At 38.3% G+C, this 21,496-nt stretch overlaps 1 protein-coding gene across 5 annotated transcripts in view; it reads left to right on the top strand.

Annotated features, from left to right (window-relative positions):
- pde5ab (phosphodiesterase 5A, cGMP-specific, b) overlaps window positions 1–21,496 on the top strand; it is a 117,278-nt gene that overhangs the window by 72,267 nt on the left and 23,515 nt on the right. For 4 of the 5 annotated variants that reach the window (XM_023270101.3, XM_035948103.2, XM_035948101.2 and 1 more), the window contains 5 exons: window positions 7,386–7,494; window positions 7,577–7,661; window positions 10,154–10,329; window positions 14,459–14,518; window positions 16,755–16,901. In XM_023270101.3, coding sequence (XP_023125869.1) covers window positions 7,386–7,494; window positions 7,577–7,661; window positions 10,154–10,329; window positions 14,459–14,518; window positions 16,755–16,901 — 577 coding nt within the window. The remainder of the gene's footprint in view (window positions 1–7,385; window positions 7,495–7,576; window positions 7,662–10,153; window positions 10,330–14,458; window positions 14,519–16,754; window positions 16,902–21,496) is intronic. The other variant, XM_035948102.2, reaches the window with a different exon arrangement.

Genomic DNA, 21,496 nt, shown 5'->3' with positions numbered 1-21,496 from the left:
GTCAGAAAGTTCTTAGATACATTCAGCATGGTGAAATGTCTTTATGGAGTACTGGGGAAAATGCAGAATTTGTAGAGGTTGTAAAATATAAATCATAAAATATGTTTAGTTTGTAGAGTCACCTTTATTTTCTGGCATTGGTGACCCTTGGAAAAACGCTGTACATGTTAAATCTACATTGGTTCAATGTTTCTGTACAAGGAATAATGAAGAAATTCATTTTTTAAATATTATTTATGGCATTCTAACTACATTTTTCTGCACAAAAGGCATTTTTGAATTATCTCTACTTTAGTACTTCATATTGCAGTGAAAAAAAATACCACAGCATATAACACCAACAAACTGCCTGGGGTTTAGAGAGTTAATAAAAGTTTGACTTGTAGACTTAAAAACGTGTAGTAGCATATATAGAGCACAAAGAGCTTTCAATCAAATGTCACAGTCAGGCTTTTTTGCCTTTATTAGAGATTACAGTAGAGAGACAAGAGGAAAATCTGAGGAGAGAGGAGCGAAATGACATACAGCAAAGGTCAGGTCCATATTTATACTGTCCTGCTGCCGTCACAGTGCTGGATAAGCTACAAGCTGCTCCTCATTTGAGGGAATTAATGATACAGCAGAGCTTTTTCTGAGGGTGGTAAACTACATCAGGAGACATTTACTGTTAAATAACAAATGAAAAACAAATGTCTAGGTGCTTCAGAATTGGCAGAGTGATTATTAATGGAAATACGAGCTTCCCTGGAAGCACAGGCAGCGTGAAAGACAATGCGGAACATCAGCCTCAATGAATGGCGTTCGACTTACGTTGGAGTTTCGTCCTTACGGTGTGACGCAAGTTGATTTTCACTGTGGGTCGAACTCTGGTAAAAATATAAACAAAGCCGTTAGATGCATCATGATATCGATCAGTTGACATATTTATACAACTACAGTAATGAAAACAGTCATTAGCTCACACTGAAATACAACTCGGTAAGAAAATACCAGCGAAAATGTAAACTGTAAGTCAGATTTACGTTTGGGAGCCATAATGAAGTTAACGAATGTAGCATAATCCAATGTGGTGGCAAATGTAAACAAAGCCTTATAGCACTGTGTGACTAACTAGTTCCACTGAACCAGTTCCAACGTAACGACTAAACATCGTACGTTAAACCGAGGACCGGCCCGTAATCAGTTCCGATGAATTGGCAAAATGACGTAAATCAAGGACGTCGTAAACTGAGGACTTCCTGTACTTCGGTCAGATGAAACCATCATAAATTTGTACTGCTTGGATGGAGTCCAGCATGTGTGGCTTGAACCTGGGCAGCACTATCACAGTGAATACATTGTCCTGACAGTGAAGCACAGAAAAGAAAAGATTCTAATTTGAATAATGAAAGGTGTACTGAATTTTGATGCACTGAGGTCTTACTTTGGGGGGTATTTTTTATTATTTTACATCAAATAAGCTGCAATTTAACTTAATAGTAATGCAGTTACTGAGGTTGTAGCGTACCAGTCGAAATTAATGAAAGCCAGGACTAATGTCTTTTATTGCGATTACAGGTCATAAACCAATTTGCAGTTTTGCAAGTCCAACTTAGACCAACATAGCTCAACATCGGACCAACGTAAGAGCTAAACAGAAAGTAAAACACAGAAATATCACATTAGCTTGCTTCACAAATACCACAGTATTTCCTTTAAATCATAAAGTTGACAATATATAATTACCGTACCTTGTTGCCACTTTCAACTGGAGCTAAATTCGTTGTCACACCTTACTCTTCGTGATTGTGCGTTAAGTGACCTTTCAAAATAAAACTTACTGTATAACAGGAAATGGCAACATAAAACACAAGAAGTACATTTCAAAATAAAACAACATATTTTAACCACAATGAATTTGGATCCTTTACAGAGGTGACGTTTAAGTGACAAATCACAGTGGTGCATTCATTTCTTTTGTATATTGTACATAACTCCTTGAGTAAGGAGTATTCCTGTTAAGTAGCATTGCCTAAAAACTAACTTGGAAAGGGGAAGACTATTTTAAGGACATTACAGAACCGTTTTTGAAAAATGAAAATCATATTAGTGAGTTGTTTACAGATTTGCCTCTTTCGTAACAGCCAAAGTCCTTGGGACTGAGATCCACAGCAAGATAGGAATGTCAAAAGGTATTGAGAGCACGTTGATGGATTTTCATGGGATGTGTTGACAGTTACAATGCCGTCCTTGTCCTTTCAACACAGACTGAAAGGACAGACCTTCAGGTATTCAAAGCCGCTAAACCTTTGCTCAAAAAACAGAAAGCTCCCAGTTCCATCTGGTATGTCTTTCCGTTATACATTCTACTCAGGAACGGGTCACAAGCCATTCTTTCTGTCAGGCTTTATTGACTAGTTTTTTCACACCAATATCTGCTCCTGGAAGAGATATAGCTAAGAGGCAGAAAGTTAATAAAACCTGATAGAAAGCGTGGTTTGTGACCTTCGTTTCATCGGTGAAACAAATTGACCTGTCAGAGCCGGTTACGTTTGAAAAATTAGATTTAACACAGCTTCTCTTGGTCTGAACAGTTTAAACACAGCGAGTGGATATTCTCCATGAACAGAGCTCATTATGTAAGTCAACAGGGAGAAGAAAGGGTAAATATACCCAACACAATGACGGGTATTTTATCTTGCCTCATCCTTCATAGAGTCTTGTGTTTTATTTCACAGCTTGCTCTCATTGCAGTTTCTCCTAATCTATTAACTGTCTTTAAATGCTGCTGTGTGTATGTGCTGGGTTGCCTCTGGGACAGCTGCAATAGGGCAAAACCGGGCATCTCCAACTGGGCCAACGTGGGAGGGGAGGGGCCCTTCAGGATGTTAGCTTTGACCAGCTGGAACCGCAGGAGGCTTTTTATAGTGACATTAACCGTGGGCTGCGGCTTTGTAACGACACGCCGTCTGTTTCGCCGAAGTAGGAAGCTCAGTCGAGCTGAACCGATGTTGATCCAGCTCGCGGGAACAGCAGGCAGGGTATTTCAAGTAGACAAAGTGGGGCAATTAAGTTTCTCTGGATCTGGAGTTTGATTGTGATCCCGAGCTGAAAGCCAGAGTTGTGCTGCCACAGTGTGTAGTGATGCCGGTAGCTATTCCGCGGCCTCATTTAAGTCAATCACAGAGCAAGGGGAGAGGAAATGTGGATTTTAATGTGTTTGGGTGTTTAAACTCGAGCACAAATGCAAGTACTGTGCAGCACGTCCATCTGAAGTGTGTGTTTGTGTGTGTAGTGAGGCCAGTCTGGACCAGCACATTGTTATAATTAGCCTGAATCCTTTCAGTTATCCAAAATGAAACTCCTGGCATGGATGGGATGTTGGAAACCAGAGCAAAACACACACACACACACGCACACACACACACACACACACACACACACACACACACACACACACACACTCTTACATCCTTATTTGCAGCGTTGGTAGAAATATACAAATCTGCTACTTGACATAGTAAAGTATTCATTTCACAGTATTATTTTCTTGTGTCTTGATATTGCATTTTATTATGGACATTATTACTCAACATATAAATGTGTAGTGCAAAATTGACCAAATTTAGAAATTAATTCATTAGTTTCCCTCCATTTTCGTCATCGGGAGCTGGTTTGATGAGATAAACAGCTGGTGGCACTAATTGTCCACTCGGCTGCCATTAAACTACTGCATAATAACATGGCACAATTGAAAAAGCACCAGTCAAACAGTAATAAAAAGGTAGAAAACATGATGGAACAAGAAAAGCACTTAGAGAGTGCAGTACTCCTCTAAGGCTGTCCATTCCCCCATATGGCATTGTCAGAAATGCAGCATTTCATGATTAGTTATTGATGATCAGAAATGATGGCACTATAGAATGTGGCCATTTAATATAGCTATATCCACAAACAAAATGACCTTGTGCTGAGCACAGGCGTGTGTTCTGCGTGTGTACTTTATGTACGGACACCGAATCGTGTGACCTAAATATGTAGCAGGCGGCGGGAATTGATGGGACTCAGAAACACCCCCACAATTTAATCAGTTGTTCCTTGGATCATTTCTGACGGATAAGTAAAGATAAGTCCGTAGTGGTGGATTTGTAGTAGGATCACAATCATGTGATCGTCAGCAGGCAGCTGACGTAGTGTTCACTTGTTGTCATAGTTACAGTGACAGTCTGCTGTTATCTCGCAATGATACAGAAATATTGACCAAAGCCAGACTATAAGCTGCATCACTGCCAAAATCTAATCACTTGGTTCTTGTGTCATTTCTGACCTTCCCTGAAAATGTTCTCCAAATCCGTTAGCCTGTTTTAGAGTAATGCTGCGAACAAACAAACAGACGGACAAATGTACCCTGATCGTCACATAACTCCACTTCCTTGGCAGAGTAAATATGGCAGTTCAGTTACTTTCATGTTTTCATATAATTGAGGTTTCACTTTTTTCATCTTCCCATTGGAGCAAAAGCCTCAGTGAGGATGAGAATTGATCAAAAAGTTAAGATACTGTGGCCCTAAAAATCAAAAAGTACACCTGATTTTAAATTGGCCACCATCCCTATTGAAGAAGTCAAATTGTGTAGTAAAACTCCTCTCCCAGTGCTCCTGTAACACATTACAGCACTACCAAAATGCATTACACAGTTGCTTATATAAAACTGCACCATATGGTAACATGGAAGCAACCAATTAGAGAGCGGCCTCAGAAGTAGTTATTTTGCAGTAAACGTTAAAGCAGGCTTCCTTTGCTAGATTGCACCTCACTGAGACATTGTAGCAAATTTTATCAGCTCTTCCAAGCTTTTCCTTGTAAAATCCTAATCCACAAAGTTACTAGTAACTAAATTTGTCCAATACATGAGTGAAAAACACAGTATGTTCCTTTGAAATGCAGAAGTATAAAAGGGCATTTGTTGAAAATACAAAGTAATAAGTAAAAGCACCGGGGTAAATTGGGTAAATTCACTCACAGTTATATTTACTCTCTATTTATCTGCCACACCATTTTCCTCTCTCAAACACACGGCCATCAAAACAGGTTTTCTGTCATCCGCTAACACACTCTCGCATTCCCTCCCTCTCTCTAACACACATACCATCCCACCACAGCACTACAGCCAAAATCCACTGGCTTTCACTTTAACCCCATATTATGTTTATGTATCCATTTTCCATCATTTATCTTGCAGTATTATAGCTGACGCTGCGGTTGGACTTGGAGCAGCTAAAGATAACAAACAGGCTTATTAAGCGCTGACAGACGTGACTGACAGATTTAGCTCTCAGACCTGAACCGGTGGACTCCGGTGCAGTTCCCTCATTAACCAGCAGATGTTTTATTATTCAGCCTGGAGCTTCAGGAAGCAGATTTACAGGTTGCTAGACGGAATCCAAGGAGCAGCTGAGCAAATCTGTGTGGATGAATACACAAAATCCACCGTATGGATGTCTAAAAGAACTTTACAAAACACATTGGCTCATTTTAAGATTTAAGTTCTCCCACTTCCAATTTCATTTTCATGTGAAGTTTCAAGTGTGTGCTCGGTTTTCGCTCTAAGAACCATTTTTGTCCTGGCCCAAATGACTAAAAGTTGAATTCAGCATGAAGAGTGTTAGCCACCATAGCCAATCAGATGGCAGAAATAGCAACACCTACAAAAACAAGAAACTTTTTTTTTTTTTTAACTTTATGGCTAATAGGAAACAGCTATCTGAGAGCACAAAGCAACATTAACAAATATATGGAGCCCTGTTTGTTTCCATCTAATCAGCTTCAGTCTAATATCTACACTCCTTTTAGCTCTATGTTTGGTCTCCACCAACTCCTGAGAAAAATTTGCTGCTAAATCTTGCACAAAAACAGTAAATTTTTTTCCTACACAGAAGTTTGTGCATGCTTTAATGACAAGTAGGTGTAACTATAGTGAAATACTGCACTTGAGTCCCCCAGAAAGCCTATAAAAACACTGATGCTACAATACAAAATATCTCCTACCGCAAGCAACTAAATTAGAAGTGGTGAAATGTGTGTGTATATATAAACATTTAGACAAGTAAATATGACTCAGATTTGCAGTTTTCATGCATTTCACCTCACAGATACAGGCTGGTTTCTTGTCTGAAACGACATACCTAATGAGGCGAATCAAGATCAGATACCCGTTTCTGGTGCATGACAAAATTGCCATAGAAATTAAATCTTCGTAAAACAAGCTTTTCTTCAATGTCAATGTTAAAATCAGGGTTACAGACTTTTTGGCTGTTATTTACTTTCCAATTAAACAAATGTCAGTTTTTGCTAGAATTTTTAAATGTCACTCTGACTTGATGATGGCAACAGTAGGGTTTATTGTATTCTACCAAGTGTCTCTGATCCATAGAGCCCAAGGTTGTTCTTTTTAACCTCATAGCTTTGCAGCTCTTATAGACCAAATTTAGGCATGTTTTTTTCATATGAACCCATTTTAAAAATTGCTTAGGGCTGCTTACGGAGCTGATGTCAGAGGTGCTTAGCCAACTTAGCATAACATCTGGATTCTATATCAAGATGTTGTCAGCAGGGTGATGGCGAGCCTGGCAACTGCATGTATGTAACTCCATCAAGTTGTTCTTTTGACATTTCTGTTGGTGCTCTGGTCAAACCACCAACATTAGGGAACATGTCAGTAGGTAAAACTTTAAACAGACCTTTTTGGACTGAGCCATCTCCACCTGGGAGCTAATGAGGTCACTGCAGTGCATCATGGGCAAAAAGCAAACTCTGCAGAATCAAGGCCAGTCACATGGTGCAGAGGGCCAACACAAACATGCATATATGCACTACCGTTCAAAAGTTTGGGGTCACTTAGAAATGCTCTTATTTTTTGAAAGAAAAGCAATTTTTTTCAATGAAGATGACATTAAATGAATGATAAATTCAGTCTAGACATTGTTAATGTGGTAAATGACTATTCTAGCTGGAAATCTTTAATAGAATATCTCCATAGGGGTACAGAGGAACATTTCCAGCAACCATCACTCCTGTGTTCTAATGCTACATTGTGTTAGCTAATGGTGTTGAAAGGCTCATTGATGATTAGAAAACCCTTGTGCAGTTATTTTAGTACATGGATAAAAGTGGTAGTTTTTATGGAGAACATGAAATTGCCTGGTTGACCCCAAACTTTTGAACGGTAGTGTATGTTAACTTTTCAGCTCTTGCCTTTTTTTGTTTAGCTTCCATCCATGTTAAGCATTTTGAACCGCAGTTGTTTTTCTTGTATAACATTTTCTTTGAGATTCATAATGCTCACACTGGTTAGTCCATGGTCACTTCTGAACCTCCATCTGTTCTTGTTGTGTGTTTCTCCATAGGGACTGTGACGTCAGCCAGATCAACTACATGTACGCCCAGTATGTTAAAAACACAATGCAGCCTCTCAACATCGCCGACGTCACCAAGGACCAGCGTTTCCCCTGGACGGTCTGTTCTCGTTTCTTTTCAATTCATTTTCATGTCTTTTCCCTCCCCAAAGCGAGTAATCATCCCTCTTGTTCTCTGGCAGAGTGAAAACCCAGACCACACCAGCAACCAGATAAAGAGTTTGCTCTGCACTCCCATCCGGAATGGCAAGAAGGATAAAGTCATAGGTAGGGTAGATCTCTCTTTCTCTCATGGGTAGAGCACCTCTGTGAAGTTCAAATCTTGGACTTAAACCACCTCTTTTTCATCTGCTCATGACAGCAGCTTGGCTTTAGGAGGGTCTATTGGGAGAAAATTAGCCTGAACCAAAATGGGTTTTCACAGCGGATCAGATTCAACCTGTGAGTCAACAAGGTCAATGTAATTAGCAGGGAAGTCTTCCTCGGCAGCCTAACACTAATACAGAAAATTCAGTTTTAGTGACTCATGTACCGGCAAACACACACTCCCATTCCATGTGTCCAATACTGTGGTTCTTGCAAATAAAGACATTCCTATTAGCTTCAGCTGTGCTATATTAGCTCTCTAAAATGCTAACATGTACACTACCGTTCAAAAGTTTGGGGTCACTTAGAAATGTCCTAATTTTCGAAAGAAAATCTTTTTTTTCGTTAAGGATAACAATTAAATTAATCTGAAATCCAATCTAGACATTGTTAATGACTATTCTAGCTGGAAACGGTTAATTTTTAATGGAATATCTCCATAGGGGTACAGAGGAACATTTCCAGCAACCATCGCTCCTGTGTTCTAATGCTACATTGTGTTAGCTAATGGTGTTGAAAGGCTCATTGATGAGTAGAAAACCTTTGTTTAATTATGTTAGCACATGAATGAAAGTGTGAGTTTTCATGGAAAACATGAAATTGCCTGGTTGACCTCAAACTTTTGAATGGTAGTGCAAGTGTACATTGAGAAATGTCTTCAGTACTTAACCCGCCTCTGTGGCTTTTTACTTTTCAATGCAGTGATGGGATGTTAACACCAGGTGCCAGAGGCTTTAACAATCATAAATCGTAGGCCGAAGAGCACATTAAGCCAGCATAGCATTACCTCTTACTTTATCTGTCCATGAATAGCTCTGCCACTCCATCCATCACAGTGATTGTCATCAGCATAATTAGCCATCAGTCGGCTATGAAGATGATGGTGTCTCTCGACGATCAAACAATACAGGTCCTTACAGCCTCTCCTCCAACCTTTTAGAGTTTTGGTGATGAGCAAGATGAAAAGCTGGAGCTTAGTTCATTACTGTGCGATGGTCTTAGTGTTTCTCCTCTAACAGATTAATTCAGACCAACGTATGCTTTGCTTCATGAATATGTTATCAGTATTAGGGGAGAAATATTCTGTTCCGTGTCCTTATGTGGAACAGATTTGCACAAGTATGTAAACAAAGACTGGTAATTGTACCTCCATTTCACGGTATTGTAATGAGCCACTTAATTAAACTGCATTAGCTTTTCATTGAAGTGCAACATCACTTAAATGTTAAATCTTTCAAACTGTGTCACCATTCAATAACTGCATTAATTATAAGCTGACATGTAGAGTATTTCCTGATGAAATCATGCTGCATGATTGAAGAAGGTTGACATTTATAGGTGGCACCATGAATGCCTGTGAATATCTGGCCTGACTTAAATCCAGTAGAACACCTTTGAGGTATTTTAACCCTCATGTCGTCCTGCGGGTCAAAACTGACCCGTTTTAAAGTTTGAAAATGTGGGGACAAAAAATATTTTCAGAGTGAAACTTCTGATGTCCACATTTTCAGCATTTTTAGGAAATTTTTGAACATTTTTTGGTGTGAAAAAAAGAAATGTTAAAAATGTTTCTTAAGAACATTCACATAAAAATCGACCAAAATCCAATGAATTTTGCTGGATTTTGGTAGATTTTTTTGTGAATGTTCTTCAAGAAAATATTGGAAGTTTTTACTGATATATATGTAATCACTTTAGATATTTTTAGGATTTTTTTTGGAAGCTTTTTACTCATTTTTTGAAAATATTTACCAGAATTTTCTTGTTAAATTTAGGGATTTAAAAAAAAATAATAATAATACTTTTAAGAGAAACTTTTAAGTTATTATTGGAATTTTCTTCCTGAAGATTTTGCACATTTTCAGAAATTTGGGGAATTTTTTCGCCGATTTTTGGGATATTTTTCAGACAGGGAAACAATATTTTTTGGCGTCCCTAATTGAGGACAACAGGAGGGTTAAAGACAAACCAAGACAGAACAACCTCCTCCAAAAAAACAAATGTCTGATGAAATGTGTGGGTGAGGATGATAAAGATTGTCATCAAAAATGAAGGCAGACATACAAAGTAACGAAAAAAATAAAAGATATGAATCTCTGTAATGAAAGATGTACTGGTTTTTGTTGCGTTCTGTGCTCCTATTGTGTGTCTTGCATCTTTAATACAGTAAATCTAAACTGAACACTGCAAATACCCTCCTGTTCAAAGTAGAAGTGATGCAATTATTGTGAGGTGGCACAGTTTTGAATCATTTTACATTTTGGACAGAGCTATACTCACTTCTGTTGTATACTGTGAGCAGAAAATTAAAATAGTAGCATCAGGACTCATTAAACCTATGAGAAGAGTCGTCAACCAGGAGTGACAGTATGTGTTTGTGTTTGTGCTCGTAGGCGTTTGTCAGTTGGTGAACAAAATGGATGAAGCATCAGGCAGCGTGAAGGCCTTCAACAGAAACGATGAGCAGTTCCTGGAGGCATTTGCAATCTTCTGTGGCCTCGGCATCCAGAACACACAGATGTACGAAACAGTGGAGAGAGCCATGGCCAAACAGGAAGTCACTCTGGAGGTCAGTATCATAAACACCTATATACAATCATGGGGAAAAAATATCAGACCACCCTGTTTTCTTCAATTTCTTGTTCATTTTAATGCCTGGTACAACTAAAGGTACATTTGTTTGGACAAATATAATGATAACAACAAAAATATCTCATAAGAGTTTCATTTCAGAGTTGAAATGTTCTACTGTAGGGGCAGACAGTCTGGTTTGTAGCTTCTCCAGGCTTCCTCCTAACCAGGAAGTTGGCTGGAGTGGACATCAACTGAAAACTGGATTCATCCCTGAAGAGAACCTTAGAACAATCATCAACAGTCCAATCCTTGTGATCCCAGTAAAGAGTAACCAGCTTTCCTCTGCCTTTCATTGATGAAGGGCTTCTTCCTGCCTTGTGTGACTTCAGACCAGCTTCAAGAAGTTGGTTTCCAACTGTCCTTTCTGAACAAGTCACATTTGTCCACAGAACAGATGAGTGACTGTCATCTGGTGGGTAGAAAGACGTTTCCTGACCAGCTAGCAGTTCGGTAGAACCATGTTGGGCTTGTTTTTTCTTGGTGTAATGAATGACTGTCTTGGAGATCTTCAGTTTTTTCGCTACCTGTTTCTCACTCATCCCAATTTCCAGCAATGCCAAGATGTCTGCGTTTGTGGCTTCACATGATTCTTTAGTTTTAGCCATTATGTGAGAGCTGACAGCTTCTGAGTTGTGCTATGACTTGAATGTCAGCAGGAAACCACTCTAGGCCTTTACATGTGCTGCTGATGAAATGAAATGACCTCTTATATATATATTTAGTGGTACCAGGCATTGAAATGAACAAGAAATTGAAAAAAACAAGGGTGGTCTAATCATTTTTTTCCATGACTGTAAACTAAAGCAGCAATAATTCAGTATGTTGATGATAATACATCAATTATTAGCACAAAGTCCACTTTTGCCTTTTCCTAAACCTTGCATGTATCAATTTCTACATTTTTCCAAGTTTGTATTTAAGTCATCTGATAAATACTTTAAAAATACTGTACTGTGAAATTTCAATACCTCACTGAATTATCAGTTCATTAGGTTCCAGTCTGATCTAATATAATTTAGTCCAACAATTCTGTGGTTTTTGAAGCAAACAAGGTTCAGTTTCATTGCCACTTTGTGAGAGAGCCGTGCTTCCTATTGTGTCTAGTAGTCTTTCGCCTTTTGCCACTTCTTCTATTTCGATTCCTTCCTTTTCTTTCCGTTAGTAGTTATCCTGACACCTCTGCTTCTACTCTTTCTGCTTCTTTGACATCTTGCCAATGAGGAGATTTTTAGAAAGAGTAGACATTTTGATGAGCTCACACATTACAAAGTTCTAAGGTCAAGACTGCAATCGGGTCTAGGTTGCAGTTCGTGTAGGAGTTAGGATTAGCAGCGAAAAAGGTGACCGTTGAGAGGGATTGCATTGTGTTGGTGTTAAAAGTATAGAGACGTACTGTATGTGTGTGTGTGTGTGTGTGTGTGTGTGTGTGTGTGTGTGTGTGTGTGTGTGTGTGTGTGTGTGTGTGTGTGTGTGTGTGTGTGTGTGTGTGTGTGTGTGTGTGTGTGAGCATCGCTGATAGAGTGATCTGTGGGTGTGTGAGTGACAGTGATGAGTCCCGGCAGAAGGATTTATCTCGCTTCTTGGCACTTTCCTTCAGCCTCTGTGCGCCACAGACTGCGAAGCACAAATTCATTATAACCGAGCCCACACACAATCCACAGTGACACTCTCCATTCAGCGCTCGGCCACACACATGCACACCCACCGTGCACACCCACCGTGCACTCCGGTGATGGAGCTGTCAGCTTCAGGGTGTCAGAGGTGATGCGTCCTCTCGGCTGCAGCTGACGCCCACCTCCTCCAAAGCCTCAGCGCTGGACCGCTGCGGTAGTATTGTCAACATGAAATAAGACACAAAAAAGTGATTACACGATAAGACTAATGGCCTAATTATTGTTTTAATGCAAAGTCTTGTTCACCAACATACATTGCCTTTGTTCATGGAAGAAACAGATGAATGGACTGAATTCAAGCTCAAGCTTCAGAGAATTAGACAAAAGGCAGCAACAAAAGAGCGGAGACCAACCAGTAAAACATGCAGGCAGCACGCTTACCTTAATTTAACCCTCATGTCGTCCTGCGGGTCAAAAACTGACCCATTTTGAAGTTTGAAAATGTGGAAAGAAAAAAAAATTTCACAGTGAAACTTCTAAAGTCCACATTTTCAACATTTTGGGAAATCTTTGAACAGTTTTTGGTGGAAAAAAATGTTAAAAATGTTTCTTAAGAACATTCACAAAAAAATCAACCAAAATCCAGCGAATTTCACTGGATTTTGGTTGATTTTTTTGTGAATGTTCTTAAAGAAAATATTAGAAGTTTTACTGATACATGTGGAATCACTTTAGATATTTTTAGGACTTTTTTGGAAGATTTTTACTCATTTTTTTGAAAATATTTCCAAGAATTTTCTGAAAATGGCCTGAAAATGATTAGAAAATATACTAATTAAACATGCCACAAAACTGAAATTAAATGTCTTTTAAATGGCTGAAATTTGAATACAAGTTCTACACATTTTCGCCAAAATCTAAATCAAAGCAGAGAACTGTGGTGATGAAGAAACGTTGACAGTTTAATCATCTCTGAAGTGCTGCCTGCATCATTCCAAACAGCGTTCTGAGCATTTTTTCAGCGCTTCAAAGCCTGCCTTTAATGTACTTTCATCACTCTTCCAAAGCAACGATGCTAAGTGATCAATGAACCGTCTCCTTAGAAGTTACATTTTTGTCCAAATTACACTGTCACCGGTCACCACACATCAAAATAAGTAGTGATGAAACTGGGCCAAAATGTGCTTTTTAGAGTAAAGTTCAGAAACAGGGATCACTGACACTGCAGGAAGGCTTTGATCACACAATGGACAGCTATGAAATTCTATGAAAGCCTGTGTCATGTACTAGTTCCTAAGAGGCCACTGGTAGGAGTTCTGAAAATGGAGGAAAATGCTTCATCACTGCAGATTTTCAAAAAGTTGGTTTCTGTTTGTTGCACCATCATAAATGTACATTGTGGTAGTGAAAAAAGGTTAAGAAAAGAACATCAGTGGGTTTGAAAAGTTGTTAAGTGACTGGTTGTTTGCATATGCATCAGTACGTATTAAAATGAGCAAGAAGTGAAGCAACATGTTCATCGACATGATCTGTACTTCTTTTCTTTTCTTCTCTGCTGCTGCCTTGTCTTTTTTTAGAGACAAAAATCCTCCAAATCATGATGGATTCTTTGTATTTTGGGTTTGACAGACACGTCTGATTGATGAGTAGCACCACTTTCTCTGTTCTTGTCTGCCAAAAGCCTGTTCATCTTCAGCTTTGCGTGTCATTTTGACTGCCTTGATTGCATCAGAATCTCAGAAAGGTTTCTTAGCAGACACTAAGCTGCAACAGAACACACACAGGTAGAACTAGTACCAGTAATGATGACTGTTTGAGTGAAAATATTCATGCTATATCAAATTATCTCAAACTGATTGTTGCCTAAAAGCAAAAAGCTGATCAAAAGAATCGGAGATGCGTGTCAGAGAGCAGTTGTATTTGTATTGTATTTTTGATTTTTTTGATTTTTGAAAGCTTATTTCGAACATTTCAACAAAAAAAGAGAAAACAGCAAAAGAAAATGAATAAATTGCTCAAAAAGGAATGGGAAGTAGTCAGATCTTATCTAATCCCACCTCTTCTCCCTACACAAATGATTGCAAATCAATTCTTCCTACCTCTTCAAAAATGCTGCCATTTATAAACAATAATAATACTGACAACAATAATAATAATAATAGTGAACATGATTTATAGCAAAGATACACAAATATGTCCATCTACATTTATACAAAAGGACCTAACAGTAGCAAAACACAACAGAAAGAAAACAATTTTGGTAAATTTTGTAGCAAACATTATTTTTAGATTTGTACATGATTTGTGCAGTTTGGAATTTCACTCTGTCTGTAAATTTTAGTCATTTACTGTATAAAGACTGAGTGAGTATGATCCCGATAGTATGAGTGTTTTCTACAAAAACCTGATATATCTGCAGGCCTCATTGTTTTTTCCATGTGTGTGTTCCAGGTGTTGTCGTATCACGCCTCCGCCGCTGAGGAAGAATCGCGGGAACTCCAGGTAACCGCGGTAAATTAAAATTTATTCATTTAATAATACACATATACATGCCCACACGCACACGGATGACCCGGTACACGCTCATAAACATGTAGTGACACACACCAGCAGATGTTTGTCCCTCAGGTCAAAGGAAGCAGACTTTGTGTAAATGAGCAGCACTCATGTAACGCAACACCGCTCAGCTAAATCAGCAAGAAAGCACCAGTGCAGCAGCTCTATAAGGGCGACTTCTTCTTCTACAAGCAGCAATGGAAAATATGGGCCAACAAAACACTAAACGTGTTAAAGCAGCATTTAATTATCCTCAACAATGGATCTGGTTAAAATTTTGCTTCCCATGTTTGTTTAGGATTTTTGTCACACAATAAATAAAATATAGAACTTTGAGAGAAAGCTGTGTTTCTTAATCAAATATTTAATTTAGATGTTGATATAAAGAGGATTTGCTGTTAGAAATGTAGTGGGAACAAAGCATGACTGTCATCCCTAGTAATGAGGACCAGCTACGGAGGCCTGGTGGTGCCAAATACAACATGTCAATGCAGCTTAAAAAAACATTTTTAAAACTGTCTTAGCAAATCTAATCTCTTAAATTTATGAAACCTAAATATTTCAAAAAATGTCATAATGAAATTCCAGAAAGCAAAGATGTACAGAAAACCTTTTAGAGAATATTTTTGATGCCGTACATTTTCATATATGCATGTTAGAAAAGATGACCTCTAAAGAACACAATAGGAAAATAATACATTTCAGAAAACAGTGTTTCGGTCAAATTTAGGCATTTTGGGAGCATTTACATCTCATGAAACAAATGAATTAAACAGAAACCATTTCAGGCAATAGAATAATATTTCAGAAAACCAAATGTTTCTAAAAATGTTTTAGAAAACTTAAAATTTCAGAAACAAATCTTCTAAAATACATTAACTCAAACATATTCAGAAAACTTATATTAGTCTCTCTTATTAACCAAAGTGAAAAAAAAAACTGAAACAAACATTTCAGAATTAAGTTTTTAGCAAATTTAATTGAGAAATCTTGACTTTTTATAGGAACCAAACAGGAACAAATTATTATTATTATTATGTTTTTTGTTCCATTATTAGTTTCCTGAAATGTTGCACTTCCGGGCCTTCGTAGCTCGTATAGTCAGAGATAAAATAGACTGTGAGACGGATCTATTTTTGTTCTAGAACTGACATGAAATGACACACTTCCCATATTTTTCTGACGTATGTAAACTTTCCAAAAGATGCTGTTTCAAATCTCACAATATGCAGTTATTGTTTATACAGCTGCTGCTAATCGTTGCGTAGTGTTTGTGATATGATTAAATCCAGACTAAGAATGTTTTTGCATGGTAACGTGGCAAACTCGTGGCAAAATATGTCTAAGAGTGCAAGAAACACTAACAATCAGGAAAATATACAGATTTAAAAGAACCTAACAATTGATCTCGATGAGTTACAAATTTATTTGGAAGCTATAAAGTGTGTGAAATTCATCTGATCCTCTTATTGCCCCTGCTTTCTTGCACCATTTGGCCAACTGAGAAAACAGCTGTGTTCTTCCCCAAAATGATTGTAAAGCTAGATATTTATGCAACTTTAATGTGTGGTAATCAGCCAGACTGTTAATCAACATTCACTCCGCTCCATATGATGCTTCCTACAACCAGTAATTTGGGGAAAATTACTATTTTTAATGCTCACTTGAAATAAATGGCCCTCTAGCTTTATGCACAAAAAATTAAAGGACTCCCCCTTGCAATCAGACCGTCTTACAATTCGGTGAAGTAGCTAATTTATCACTGGTGGGTTTCTGGCAGAAATCCAAGGCAGCTCTCCAAACCCGAACCAATCAGTGTAGCCAGACTTTTTCCACCATCGTCTGTAAAGGTCTTGCTCTTTTCTCCTCTCCTTATGGCGAAGTGGCTGAACTAACAGCGCAGCCTGATTAAGTGGCCTCCCTCGGGTGCTACAAAGAGGATGTGTCACTTGGTATCTAGGACACAGGCTAGATTTTTCGGGTACTTTCTACCCAAGAGGCTGCCACGTAGCGCCATAAGATGAAAAGCCCACATCACTGTGTAGTTAAAGTCGCTTGTGTAACTGTGGCAGAAACAAGAATTGGGATTAAGGATCTGGGAAGTGATTACCGTGTGATTACTACTCATTAGTAAATGATGCAGGAGATGAACTGCTGCCTCTAAATGTTGGTGTTTCGTACGTGTTTGAAGGTGGCCACGGTTCCGTCGGCTCAGTCGCTGCGTCTTTTGGACTTCAGCTTCAGCGACTTCGACTTGTCGGACACCGAGACCACGCTGGCGACCATCCGAATGTTTGTCGACCTCAACCTGGTCCAGAACTTCCAGATGAAGTATACGGTAAGAACTGACTTGTGGTCATTGATTTAAACCCATGAAAATGATACATTGAAATGGCTTAGATGTACCTATACTGTATAGCATAACGCAGCATAGTCCCTACAGCGTTGAAGCTGGAAGCCAGTTAACAGAATTAGTTCATGAAATCAGTAAATTATTAAGAAGAGCAATGATATGGAAGACAGCATGTAGCCAGGACTGGTTTGTTACTAGGGCTAGGACTATAACACATTCATTTCTATAAATCTATTACAGAAAAAATAACACATTTAATTGCAGTTCCCTGATTTCTTGGTAACACTGATGAACACTCCAGCCCAGCAGGCGGCGGTAATGAACCTAAAGTCTGTTTGTCAGCCACGAAGAAAAGTGAATCAGTGACCAGAAAGTTTGGTGAATAGTGAAGGAAGATGAGACCACATTGAGCTTGTTGGGTGGAAAGTTTTCTTTTAAAAATCTTCCCTAATGGCAGCTTGGATAAAAGCCTGGTTGTGTTCAAACTGTGCAACAAAAAATTTTCTTATCACCGCAGCACTTTAATTATTAAATATTAATATAATTGCATTTGGGTTTGAAGTAATCTGGGTCAATTTATAATTGCTGGACTTTTTGAAAACATAGTTGACAGGTATCATAATTGACATTTTTGCTGTTTTCAGGCCTAAAATCAACATGGCCACCTATAACCAAACACCACATGGCATTTTTACAGAAAGATTCTTCTAAATATTATATATACAATTCAGTGAAATTGAAAGTTATTTATAAAGATATTGTAGTAAACCTGTTGACTACTTTATATTAAATAAGTCAGAAAGCCTTGGAGTCTGGCCAGTCTTTACTTCAGGAGGAAATGACATCATATGGAGCAGGTCATGTGATCTGGAATTAACACACTTCCTAGAGAGGTGTTTTTGTAATGACTAATTTCTTGGACACAGATACAATCTGTTATAGTCCATATATAATTTGATATAGTGCCAAAAAAAGAAATGTCATGATTATCTCAATTTAATACAAAGAACACAATCAGAACTATTTTTGAATAAACTCATTTTATTATTAACTAATTAGAAGGTGGTTGTTATTAAATTGTGATGGCTATTTAGTTGACATTTTAGTGATATCCAGTCATTTTTTTTATTAATAAATGATTATTTCCATAATAAATAATTATTTAAATTGTAAAGACGTGATCATAATGAACATAAAAAACATTTTTTTACTTTTATTAAAAATGTATGTAAGATATATCCCATGGACCTCAAAAGTCCCTCAATTATATATTGACCCACCTGTGGATGTAGTAAACAGATGAAAAATACAGATAAATATAAATGAAACATAAACTTTTTTGTTGTTAAAGTTCATGTATATTTCTATTCATCGATTCAGTCGCATCCCACCACTATTAGTTATGTATCAAACCTCGGCTGTCTGAATTTGTGATTTTGAGACGTTCCAGTTTCAAGGTGGAAATGCTGTCGGGGTTATTTCGCTAATGATGCGTCTTCTAGCTCATAAAAAGCACCACATGGACATGTTAACCAGGTAAATTTTAAGTGACTCATCTTTCTGGGTGAAGACCACCACCAGGTCCACCTTCATCCAGGAGAAAATAGCAACCATGCATAAGAGATACCTCACAGCTTAATAGGCAGGTTACCATGACATTTCCTGAGCATGCTCATTAGGGAAATAACCCTTTTGAGTTTAATTACCCACTGACATCCTGCTGGACAAACTTTAGGCTTCATGAATAGCATTAGCATCAATTAGCTGTTAACTGGCTCCAATACGATGGTTGTTTTGAGTGTTATCGGCCACAAGAACCCACCTGTTTGAGTAATTTTCCCGACACAGTTATGAAAGGATATCTCACCATTTTATGGTGAGATACGTGTAAAAACACAACAAAATGTCATGTTTTTCCCTAAATATAAAGGCTAATCTGCAAGTATTGTTGTAATAAATGATGAAAGATGAAGAATTTGTTGTAGATTACTGCATTAGCTCAGGCTAATACATGAACCAGACAACATTCTAGCATGTTGTTGTCCTCGCTACATGTCATGGAAGATAAGAAGAGCAGTGTGTTGTGTTACGATTCACATAAAACAACCTGCTTCTTGTCAGCAGCATTAGACCATTAGAACATGCATTTACAACTCACTTAATGTTTGTTTGCCAGCACCCTTAACTCGGAGACCACACACACACACACACACACACACACACACACACACACACACACACACACACCTAAAACACTTCCCCTCCAAATAAAAAAAGAAATCACTCTCCCTCCATTACCGCCGTCTGTCAGACCCAGCGCTGTCCTCGTCTGGCTGCCCCTCGGCGCCAGCATCGGCCGGTCGCTGGCGGGTTTTGGCTGGCCTCCTCAGCGCGCCGTTCTCCTGAAGAGGTCCTTGTGTGTCGGCGGCTGACCTCCGGAGTGCCTGCGGAGAGAGGCCTCACAAAGAAAGGCTTTGATTGGAGGAAATTAGGGCCCTCCAGCGGCTCAGGCTGTCGGTCTGACACCGAGATCCGACACGCCGGCCACCCTCAGAGCATCACCGCCTGGGGGCTAAAATGTACAACATGTTATTATTTAATTGCCATTCTAACGTATTTATTGTTCTGCAGTCATTCATTCCAGTGTGAAATCAGATTACAGTGATCCCTATGGAGAAAATGAGCCATTATTTGATTAGCAGAATAATGGTTTGTGGTTCCTATGGTGCCTGACATTGGATTAGTTTTCATTCATGATGAGCGTGTAGTGGAGCACCGACTGACGAAGCAGAGGGCATTGATTTGCAGGCCGGGTGCTGAGTCCTCACTTTCAGAAAGGGCAAACATCCTGGCAGTTAAGTCCCTTTGCTCATCACATTTACCTCTCCTCTCTGCTGCTGTTATTTTACACCCACTTACGATGTAGTTTAGTTCTGGAGACACACGTCAGGCTGCTAAACACAACGACTCTGACAGATTTCACCAAATATATTAAGATGCGTCACTTTTATTCATCATCATAGAATACTGTGGAGGAAAAAAGAACTCCGTCGTGACATTCATTATTAATAGTGTCTCTTCATTGCTCCAGTAAATTATATATACTAAAATATCTGTAGTGTGTAGAGGCACACTTGTGAGAAAATGTTGTACGTGTTGAATCAGTTTTGTTTTATAGTTTTGAAGTATTTTTTTTGATTTAAGACGTTTGAGTTCCCTTGACTTCTAACCACTGCTGTGCTGTTTCCATAGAGGTGCAGGTCTTTGTATTGCAGTGGAAAAATGAGCCCACAGGGAGTAAAAATGTAACAGGAGCAAAAAAAAAAACATGCAGAAACTTCTTGGGGTTCAGAGGGTTAATCATATGTGAGCAGCAGATTTACTGCTGTTGTTCACTTTCTTTGCTCTTGCTACACCGTACAGCTGTTTTCAGCAGAAAAAAAAATAATTCAGATAAACACCACACAGACAAAGTTAGCAGCTAGCTGGAAAACACAGTGAAGGAGCTAAAGAAGCAGATATTTATTGAATTAGCTCTATAAGGAGAGCAAATATTTACTGAGATTTAGGGTTAAGGTTAAACACAAACACAACTCCAAACAAATGCTATAATGCTAATACAAAAGTTCACCCAGAGGTAGATTCATGTGCAGTTAGCCATTTTTTAAGTCTCCGAGACAGGCATTTGGAATAATTTGTGCAACATTTAAGTATATGTGGAAATATCTGAGGGAGTCACATTGCACAGTTCCTTAGAATGGATGCTTCCAAGTGCAAAGTTTTCCGGATCTATAGTCTAAATGGACACATGTATGAGAAGAAAAATGCTGCAGTTCCCTTTAACCCTTACATGCACCAGTGATTGGACCCTACACTCTTCCATAAGTGGGTCAAAAATGACTCATATAAGAATCAATGTAGGGTTTTTTTTTGCCATTTTTGGTCATTTTGGTTAAGAATAATCATTTGTATTGTTTGTATTCTATTTTTGTCCACACAAGTATGATTTCATGTTTTAAATACATTTATTTTAAACTTTATAACAGACTTTGAACATTTTAATAATTGAAAAAGAAGAATATAACACAGAAGAGCAATAGAAGAATGTCAACATCCATTTTGTTGACATTTTTCCATTCTTTCCCTCCAACTGTTGCTACTCTGTCCCTCCATCACCTCTTGTATGATGTTATTCGTGATAAAGAGCTTGGGGTAGTAAAACAAACATTACAGTTTCTTTAGAAGTGTGACAGGTAGCATAAAAATTTAAATAGAATGACATGAAAAGCATATTTTCTGAGGAATAGCTGGAAAATGAAATAATAAAAACTTTTCATTCCCAAGATAATGCAAGAAAATGACCTCAAAGGGTAATTTTTTACTTACTTATGCTTGTAAAGGTTAAAGCAACAGCTGCATTGTTATATAATGTCCTGGCCCTGGCTGAAGTTAGCATTTACATTTCAGTTATTTACAGTTTAAGTACCATTATACCAAAATAAATGTGTATTTAATCAAATTATGACCAGCATATTTCTACCTAACACCGACACGATGGACAGACGGTGGGAGATAAGTCT

Source organism: Amphiprion ocellaris, chromosome 23, assembly GCF_022539595.1.
Source record: "Amphiprion ocellaris isolate individual 3 ecotype Okinawa chromosome 23, ASM2253959v1, whole genome shotgun sequence".
In the NCBI taxonomy this organism is placed as follows: Eukaryota; Metazoa; Chordata; class Actinopteri; family Pomacentridae; genus Amphiprion; species Amphiprion ocellaris.
Note: the sequence above shows the minus strand (reverse complement) of the source record. Positions and strands in the feature narration are given on the sequence as shown.